Raw genomic sequence first — 10,580 nt, 5'->3', positions numbered from 1 at the left:
TTTGGAGATGGAGTCTTGCTTTGTCACCCAGGCTGGAGTGCAGTGGCATGATCTCAGCTCACTGCAAGCTCCACCTCCTGGGTTCACACCATCCTCCTGCCTCAGCCTCCCAAGTAGCTGGGACTACAGGCGCCCGCCACCATGCCCAGCTAATTTTTTGTATTTTTAGTAGAGACAGGGTTTCACTGTGTTAGCCAGGATGGTCTCGATCTCCTGACCTCGTGATCCACCTGCCTCAGCCTCCCAAAATGCTGGGATTACAGGCGTGAGCCACCGTGCTCGGCCTTCAATTTTTAATGTTGGATGTGTTGGGGTCTTCATTTAGAAGTCTGGTGATACTTTTGTGACCAGAAAAATGCCATAGGAACTTAATTCTTGTTTATATCAGTTAGTCTATTAGGAAAACTGGTTTTGTTACATCTTGTTTTGCTTAAAGTCACAATTTTTAAGAACCTGTTGATATTGAATGAAGACTTACTGTACTAGGTTCTTGAATGTGATGCATAAAACATATTTTATATTACATTATCCATTCTTATAATTTAATGGGAGTAGTGTCAGTAGACAGTCACATCAACCTACCAAATTGTTTCATTATTTAAGCAGAATAATGATAATCATAGCAATAATTACATTTTCTGTACCATTTTAATGAAAATTTTCAAACAGAAAAGCTTAAAGAACTATACAATGATTGCACACAAACCTCCCTACATCCACCACCTGGAGTCTCTAATTAACATTCTGCCACATTCGTTTTATTACATATTTCACCATCTATTCATCCATCTACCCAACCGTAAGTCTATCTTATTTTTGAAACAAATACATGTATAGTGCTTTATAGATGACAAGTGAAAACACAGAATGTCTTTTGGAAAGTTTCTGAACACATTTTTCAGCGTACCTATTTACATTAAAATTCATATTTACCCAACGGGTATTTATTAACCCTTTATATGGGTAAGGTACTGGGCTGAGTGCTGTGAAAGACACTAGGATGAATAAGGCCTGTCACTTAAAGTGCAGAAGTGGAAACAATACAGTAAGGTAACAGCTCTGGGTGAGACACAAGATCTATTGATCCTTACTAAGAAGGTGAAAACATGTTGACTTTTTAAAGATCTTTCCTAATGATGGCAAAGGTGGTAAGCAGGGTTCTCGTATTTTTCTTTTGATGCCAGCTATTGAGAAAATCATTTTTTCTGATTATAAAAGCAAGACTTAGACAAAGAAGACAAATTGGCAAATGTAGAAAAGCAGGCAGAAAATCAGTCATTGATTCAGAGAAAACTCCGAAGAGCAATTTGTGTGCTTATTTCCAGTGGGTTTTTTTTTCTGCACTGGTGGGTACATCTTTAAAAATTGGGATCATAGATAACAACAGTTTTTAATCCTGTCATAATTTTATACAATATTAAATATTATACATTTTATTCCTTGCTATTAAATATACTTTCAGGCTGGGTGCGATGGCTCACGCCTGTAATCCCAGCACTTTGGGAGGCCAAGGCAGGCAGATTGCCTGAGCTCAGGAGTTCAAGACCAGCCTGACCAATATAATGAAACCCCATCTCTACTAAAAATAAAAAAATTGGCCGGGCTTGGTGGCATGCACCTATAGTCTCAGCTACTCAGGGGCTGAGAGAGGAAAATTGCTTGAACCCCAGAGGCGGAGGATGCAGTGAGCCAAGATCGTGCCACTGCACACCAGCCTGGGCAATAGAGTGAGACTCCATCCATCTCAAAATAATAATAAATAAATAAACTTTCAACACACAATAATGATAGCTATCTCTACAGACGTTTCTCATGGACACACTGCAGACTATTTTACTGAGCACATACTGCTAAACACCCAGGTTGTTTTCAGTTCTCAGTCTTCTAACAATGAGATGAACAAGAGCCTGCAGCTCTGACTGTCTCCTTGGAAGACAGTTCTCCCAGTAAGGTCATATCAGAGGCCATGGGCCACCAGTAAGACTTACACATACAAGGCAAATTGGCAAATGCAGAAAAATAGGAAGAAAAATCAGTTATGTCTTCTCCTGAGAGCAATTTTGTGTGTTTATTTCTAGTGGATTTACTTTTATAGTGGTGGGTAGATCTTTAAAAGTGGCATCGTAGGCCAGGCATGGTGGCTCATGCCTGTAATCCCAGCACTTTGAGAAGCCAAGGCAGGTGGATCACTTGAGGTGATCTATCTCTACTAAAAATACAAAAATTAGCCAGGCATGGTGGCAGGTGGCTGTAATCCCAGCTGCTTGGGAGGCTGAGGCAAGAGAATTGCTTGAACTTGGGAGGCTGAGGTTGCAGTGAGCCAAGATGGCACCACTGCCCTCCAGCCTGAGCCACAGAAGTGAGACTGTCAAGAAAAAAAAAAAAAAAAAAAAAAATTGCATCATAGTTGTCAACAGCTTTTAAGTTGTAAAGTTCTTGACGTTTTAAAGTTTTCAGCTTTCCACCGAGCAGCAGGTCTCACTATCTCTTAGCTCCCCTGCATCTACACATGAATGCATTCCTACCAATGTACCATAGGTGGTGACATGTTCCAAAGAGTTACATCAGCTTTAAAACTTTCCTATTTATTTGAAAAATGAGTTTGAAGATGTTTTTGTTTTGGACACTCACTAATATAAATATGCAAAAATAATTCTTAAGGACAAGTGATACAGACAGAAGGCTCCCAGAACACACTCTCGTGGCTATGGAATGTTCAGTGTGGCCAGAAGGGACAGCAAGGAGCTGTGTGCGGTGGCGGCTGGCACTCAATGATGATGATGATGTCAGGGCTACTCACCAGTTTGGTGATACCCCCGTGCTGCCTCACCACCCGCCGTGCTCTTTTAAACTTGGCGACATTCGCAATAGTCTCGGCTGCCAAACATTTCAGACTCTTGTGTGGAGAATCAAGTATATTCACCATAATTGGTAAGCCCCCAAGGTCAACAATATTACGTCTGATTTGAGGATTATCACTGATTTCCTTCAGTATTTTTAATGAACCAATCTGCATGAGAAAAAAAAAAAAAGATGAGTGGTGAATATGTAACCCGTGCTATGTTTTAAAATTCCGAGTCTACCTAAAATCCTTCCCCAGTTAAGCTTTTAAGAAATAGTTTCCATTCCCAGAGGTTACACACATCCAGCATATTATCTTTCATTTAAGTAAACAATCCTCATTCAGGAAGCATGAGAGGGGAATGGAGAAGAGCAAAAGAAAGAAGAAAAGCAGAGAAAAGAGAAAGTGCGTGAATAGAATTAGCAGGTCATCAGCAATAACAGCAGATAAAGACAAGAACCAGGCAGCGAGGAATGGCAGAAACCTAGAGCTAAGAAGAGAGCTGCAGGAAGGTGGGAACAAGACTCCGCATCCAAGGTGACAGAGCCACTCACCTTACATTTGACTTCATCGGTTTCAAGCAAATTTATCAGCACTTCCAGGCCTCCAACGTCTCTGATGGCCAACTGGCAGGTTTCTTGAGCTAAGTTGAAATCCCTCATTGAACACAACGCAATCACTGTAGCTGTCTGATTTCCTCCCTATAAAGATACAATGCCAGAGAAAGGTTAAGTAACACCACATTCCCATAGAAATGCACTAAGTAGTTATGAATCCATGAACTAGAAAACGTGTCTCTGAGTGGGCTAGAATTTGTTAAATGAATTGGGTGGAGCTGAAGCTTGGAAAAGCTGTACAGAGCATCATAAAACATTGTTCCAAGAGTCAACATTTAAAAACGGGCTGTCTCCTTTAAACAGCTGTAACATCAGGCAGTATCACCTATTAAAGAGAGTCATGGGGCCAGTCTTGACTCTTATCAGCTGGTTGATAAGAGTTCTGGCATCAGCACTGAAGTAGCTCATCACACACAAAAGCCAAGAAGGCTGTTCATTTTTGTAAAAGGTCCTGGTAATAGACAAGCCTTTGATCCCTGCTTCAAACATAGTACCAATGTTTTAAGGGAATACACTTTAAATTATGTTTATTTGCACTTAGTAAGCATTATATTTCCACTATCTACTTGTATATATATAATTAGGTATACAAATAGATCATATATATAATAGATAAGGTAAACATAATCTATTTTGTAAATTTATTCATTATCTACTACCCATTATCTATTGTATAATTTTAAAATACATTTTTAAATATACAAAATATTGTACATTATGTTTATACAGAAATTTAAAAATTTAAATATATTACACATAATATATAAATATAAAAAATATAAACATAAAAATGTATATTTCTATATATAAATAGATAATACATAATAGGCTTAGAACAGATCATGGAAGTTACATGCCAGCTGTCAAACTCTCTCCTCCATAGTACAAGCTTGTGCATGTGCAAATCTTCTTGTGAATTCAACATAAAAGGTTAATTTTTAATTTTTTAAAATTTATATATAATAGTTGTACATATTTTGGGGGTACATGTGATATTCTGATGCATGTATAAATTGTGTAGTGATCAAATCAGGATAATTGAGATATTTATCACCTTAAACACCTATCTTTTTTTTATGATGGCAACTTTACAATTTCTCTCTTCTAGCTGTTTTGAAATACATAATAAGTTATTCTTAACTATAATTTCTTTACTGTACTATAATAGGGAACTTGAACTTAGTTATACTATCTCACTGTACTTTGTACCTCTTAGCCAATTTATCTTCATCTCTTCATACCATGTCTTATACATAATAGGGTTAGCACAGAAAATGAAAATTACATACAAGCTTCTCTCCTTCATATCACACTTGTACATATATGCACACCTTCTTGTGAATTCAACACAAGGCTTTTAAAATAAGAAACCGAAATGGGATTATTAGAGGATCCCAAGTGAAGACAGAAAGATTTAGATGTCAGTCTTTCTTCTTACTCCTTTTAAGAAAATTTCTTCTTGCCTCTAGAAATGTCCTCAACAACTGTCCCATGAAGATGTCACTGACAATTTCCATTCCCCACATGAATGCTCCCAATGGATGCACCAGGCTGTCCTGTACATTCACGATTAAGTTCAGAATGACAAGAGCCTTAATTTTACTATTTACACGTAAATAAGTCATGTTCTTACAGCTCTTAGTGTCTTTTCTGCTTCCCATCAAGGAGAAAAGTTACCGTCACCAATACCACCAATTTTCATACAGTTGGTTTTAAAATAATGAAATTTTAAAATCCTCTCTTTATAACTGTCAGGTTCATAAACTCCCATGTTTGGGTGCACGTGGCTCCCATAAGCCAATACTTCAATTTCCTCTTTTAAAAAACAAAAAGCAGATATTTTATAAGCCATAAAGAAGAAGCTAGTCTGAGTGTGGAGGCATGCACCTGTAATCTCAGCTACTCAGAAGGCTGTGGTAGAGGGATCGCTTGAGCCTGGGAGTTGGAGGCTGCAGTGATCTATGATCACACCACCACACTTGAGCCTGGGCAACAGAGTGAGACTCTGTCTCTAAAAATAAATTTTTAAAAATAATGATAATAAAGGAGAATCTACATGCTAACCATAATTAATTAAAGGAAATTAAATCAGCACAAAAGACAGAAAAAAGAAAATAAGAAAACAATTCATTTGAATAAAGCTCTTTTTTTTTTCCTTTCTGAATTTAAATGGTTAAAAGGAGCCAGAAACCTACCCAGGAGTGTCTGAAGGAGCAGAGCAGGGTTCCTATATTAAGGGTTTGGAAATCCAAACCAAGTACTTCAGCAAGAGAGAGTCTTTAAGCAGACGCTTCAGACTTAAGCATGACTAGAAAGTGCAAGAAGACATGGAACAGTGTGTCATGCCTTGGTTAAGCCAAGAACCTCCTCCTGCCCCAGGTCCACTCGGTGAAGAAGACTGTCCCATCCTGACACTCTTAATTGCACGTGCTGAGGACTTGCTTGACTGCTATTCTTGCATTACAATGTTTTCTTTGGTAGCAATTTTCGGGCTTATACACTCAGCATAATCTTTGTTTCCTATTTCAAGTTGTCTTAATTTTTCTCTTCTACACAATTTCCCCATCTTTTGAGCTTTGTTTCATTACTTTTACTATAATCAATGACATAAATTCTTAAAGGCCATTTAATTGCAGCAGATGTCCCAAAGGTAAGAGTTTATAGCTTTCTGAATTATCTCCAGGCTAATTTGGAATGCAAAAGACTGACAATTTACAGTTATCATCAAGAAGTTAGACCCTTATAGAAAAAAAATTCTGTAAATCATCAGCTTTTTTTCTGAAAATCTGGAAACATATTCATAGGCTTGAGGGATTTTTTTAGAACAGTTTTATATTAGGGAAAGTTAGTTTTCCACATTTCAGGATTTAGTTCTACTCTTGTCACTGACCACACTCCCAAAAGGATTATAAATCTTTCAGAATGAATACCAGAGGACAGGAGCCAAAATATTCAACATACAGAGCCACAAATGTTAGCCAATTGCTATTCTTTAAATACCAGCTATGTCAAAGGATTTTTGAATGTTTGTTCCACTTTGTTCGGATGCCATAAATATCGAACTGAGAAGAAACCATGCAAATACACTCCTTTTTCAATTAAATCTCCCCTGAGAACATAATTATTTACCAATACTTAGTTTCACATTTTATCATGCATTTGCATTTCTGAGGTTTTAAGAGCTGGAGAAAATACAGTAAAATATGATTTTACTAGCTTCTGAAGGGCTTCGAAAAATGCTTCCAATAAGTGTTTCCACTTCTTAACTTAATGCAATTCTTTTGCTAGTTGTCTCCCTGCCCCGTTGCTTTTCAAACATCTCCAGGCTCTGTCGGCCTTTGGATTTTTTTTTTTTTTTTTTTTGCAATTGACATTCCTTCCGATGACCAGGAGGCATTTGTTCATTGTTACCATTAGGTTTTAAACGTGCAGAGATTGAGTAAAAGTCGCTGTCTTTCCCTTTTCTTAAAATTTCTTTTTGAAAGACAAGACGAATTAAAGATAATTTCCTCAACTATGATTTTGCTTTATTACTTCAAATAAAATAATTGAAATAAGCAAGTATTACCCCGTTTGGTATACAGAGCAATGCCCCTCCCTTACCGTTGATAAGGAAGAAATAAACATTTGCTGAGTTGAAATGAGCAATGCATTTAAGAGTAAAACAGGAAGTGAGCTGCCTCAAATCACTTTTGTGTTATTTTATTCAACAAATGCACTGCATGCTTCCTATTTGCCATGCTGGATGGTCGGCACTGGAGACACGGCAGTTTACAAAAACAGACACTGCACTTGCCTTCATGAAGCTTATAATGTAGTGGAGGAGAAAGTTTTTTAACTTTTTTAAGCTCACCCAAATAAACAGAAACTATAAATCTGAGAACTGCTACATGGGACAGGGGCATGGAGCTGTGGACGCACATCACAGGGAACTTTGACCTAACTTGGAGCATCATCCACCAGGAAAGAACATCCGAGCTGAGATCTGGACAGAAAATAGGTGATTTCCCAGGCAGAGAAGGAGGGGATGTGATGAAATGTCCACCAGTCAGAGCAGACAGTATATGCAAAAACCCGGGGGAGTAGAGCATGGCATGTTTAGTACCTAAAGAAGGCCAGAGCCCAGGGTGGGAGCGTGGTGCAAGATGAGCTGAAAACCAGCTGGGCTACTGAGCCCAGAGTCTGGGCTGAGAATTTTCATCTTTATTTCAAGATTGGCCAATGTAATTTACCATGATGCCATTTATAAAAGATCACTCTGGCTGCAGAGGCCGTTGGTTGGAGGGGGCAAGCATGGATGGATGCAGTCAGGTTACTTCAGTGATCCAGAGAATAGAAGATGACTTGGAGTAGGAGGGGAGGGTGATTCATCCCGAATCATAAAGAAACTTTTGAAAGGTTTTTATCAACTTGGTTCAGGAAAGGACGCTATAAGTGTAGATGAAACTCCAACTCTGTTGGGCAACAAGCTTGCAGGGTCATCATTGGAAGTTATTATCAGAGTCCCACATGACCACAGTGAGACAGGAAAGCAGGCAGAGAATGATCAGGATCAGAGAGGCCTCTTCTTCTATCCCTACCCCACACGGCTTCTCCATCTGCAATCAAGAAGCAGCCGGTGAGACTTGGAGAGGCGGCACAATTATCACATGGCCATGCAGCTGGCTTTGAACATTCTCAGCATTTTTTCCTTCAAACATGCCACTCAGAGCAAGAAAAACGAACCCCTGACAGTAACTGCTCATTAACGATCACAGAGGACCTGGTGCCCAGCATGAAGGTTGGCTTAGAGATACTCTTCTCCCGGGATCAGACACGGTACAAGGTGGGTGCTCACAGTGAGTAGTGGTAGACAACCATGTGAGTCAAAGCAGAAAAATACACTGCTTTTCTTCTGTTTATTTGCAAGTCTATTTTATACTGATGACTTAGCACTCAAAAACCTAAGACTCAACAGAACCCCGAGAAGAGAAAATATTGTTTCCAGAAGAAAAATATACAAATATCCTTAAATAAATTAGACTCAGGTTGTTGTATTACAAGCTGCTAAGAATGTTTTATCAGGAATGGGTAAGGAACAATGCAAGGAGGTTACATACATTCTTTTAATTGTATTTATTTATTTATTTTCAAACAGAGTCTTCTCTGTCATGCAGGTTGGAGTGCAATGGTGTGATCTTGGCTCACTGCAACCTCCATCTCCCAGGTTCAGGAGATCCTCCTGCCTTAGCCTCCCAAGTAGCTAGTACTACAGGCATGCACCACCATGCCTGACACATATGCATTCTTTTTAATTTGCTATGGAACATTTACAGGAATTGACAGTTATTGGAATGCTGTAGTAGTCATTGCAATGCAGAAAAATTTATAGCAAATATAATTATCTTACCAAAAAGATTCAGAAGAATGAGCTGAATAATTATGATAATTAATAAAAATAGTTCAATAAAGTGACTGGATACAAGAGCAGCACTTTAAAGTGGTATTTATACACTAACAATAACAAATCAAAATGTTTAACTTGAAAAAAGTTCCCATGTTGAGATTAGCAAAATAATAATAAAAATATCTATGACTAAATCTCACAGGAAATGTTTTAGATACACATGAAAAAAAGCTATTAAGTATTACTTAATTATGTAAAAGATTAAATGGATGAATGGTCATACCACGTGCCTAAACAGGATAATTCAACATTATTTAAATTGCAGTTAATCCAAAAATAATTTATAAATTCATGTAAACCAACCAAAATGCCCACAGAATTCTGAGGTTTTGTTAACGTGATTTTCAACTCATTCTAAGATGATCTAGAATGAAAAATCCAAAAAAAAAATAAGTTTTAAAAATGTTAAGGTACCTATCTGGTCTACCAAATATCAAAATACACCAAAGCTATAGTAATTAAAACAGCATGTAACCAGCATGGGAACATCCAAATAAGTCAACGCAGAGAAAGATCCAGAAACAAACTCTCACGTGTGAGACTGCAGAATTTGATGAAGGTGGTATCCCAGATTATTGGAGGGAAGAGCAGATAGGCCAATAATCTGCACTGATACAGCTGACTGTCCCTCTAGAGAAAAAGAAGTGAAGTTAGATGCTTACCTTCTATTATACATAAAGTGAATTCCAGGATTAATAATTTGAACTTTAAAAAAAGCTATAAAACTAACAGAGGGAACTAGAAAGTATTTTTGTCCTCTTGGAATGGCTTCAGAAAAAACCTTCCTAGTTCCTAAGAAACAAAACCTATAAGCCATGAAGAAATAGAAGACACTTATTAACGTACAAAAGAGTAGACAAAAAGACATCCAGCTGGGCACAGTGGCTCACATCTGTAATCCCAGCACTTTGGGAGGCCAAGGCAGGTGGATCATCTGAGGTGAAGAGTTCGAGACCAGCCTGACCAATATGGTGAAACCTCATCTCTACTAAAAATACAAAAATTAGCCAGGTGTAGTGGCATGCTCCTGTAGTCCCAGCTACTTGGGAGGCTGAGACAGGAGAATTGCTTGAACTGGGGAGGCAGAGGTTGCAGTGAGCCAAGATCGTGCCATTGCACTCCAGCCTGAGCAACACAGTGAGACTCCATCTCAAAAAAGTAAATAAATAAAAAATTAAAAAAGGCATCTGACACACTAAGAAAAAATAAATATCTGCAATTAGTATAACAGCCAAACGATTAATTTGCATCATCAAGAATTAAAAAGACAAACAACCACAAAGAAAAATAGGCAAAGGACATAATACAATGGCTATTTGACATATAAAAAAATTGTTAACCTCACTAGTAACTAGAAATATGAAAATTCGGGGGCGGAGCAAGATGGCCAAATAGGAAGAGCTCCAGTCTCCAACTCCCAGCGCGAGCAACACAGAAGACCGGTGATTTCTGCAACTTCAACTGAGGTACTGGGGTCATCTCACTAGGGAGTGCCGGACAATCGGTGCTGGTCAGCTGCTGCAGCCTGACCAGCGAGAGCTGAAGCAGGGCGAGGCATCGCCTCACTGGGAAGCGCAAGGGGGAAGGGAATCCCTTTTCCTAGCCAGGGGAACTGAGACACACAACACCTGGAAAATCTGGTAACTCCCACCCCAATACCGCGCTCTAAGCAAAC

General features: G+C 38.5%; 1 protein-coding gene across 1 annotated transcript in view; it reads right to left on the bottom strand.

The window, feature by feature from the left end:
- Positions 1-10,580, bottom strand: part of ODAD2 (outer dynein arm docking complex subunit 2) — a 111,064-nt gene that overhangs the window by 45,899 nt on the left and 54,585 nt on the right. Inside the window, 2 exon segments of the mRNA XM_017861690.1 lie at positions 2,801-3,010; positions 3,397-3,543. Coding sequence (XP_017717179.1) covers positions 2,801-3,010; positions 3,397-3,543 — 357 coding nt within the window.

This window comes from Rhinopithecus bieti, unplaced genomic scaffold (assembly GCF_001698545.2).
Source record: "Rhinopithecus bieti isolate Rb0 unplaced genomic scaffold, ASM169854v2 scaffold_58095, whole genome shotgun sequence".
Taxonomy (NCBI): Eukaryota; Metazoa; Chordata; class Mammalia; order Primates; family Cercopithecidae; genus Rhinopithecus; species Rhinopithecus bieti.
Note: the sequence above shows the minus strand (reverse complement) of the source record. Positions and strands in the feature narration are given on the sequence as shown.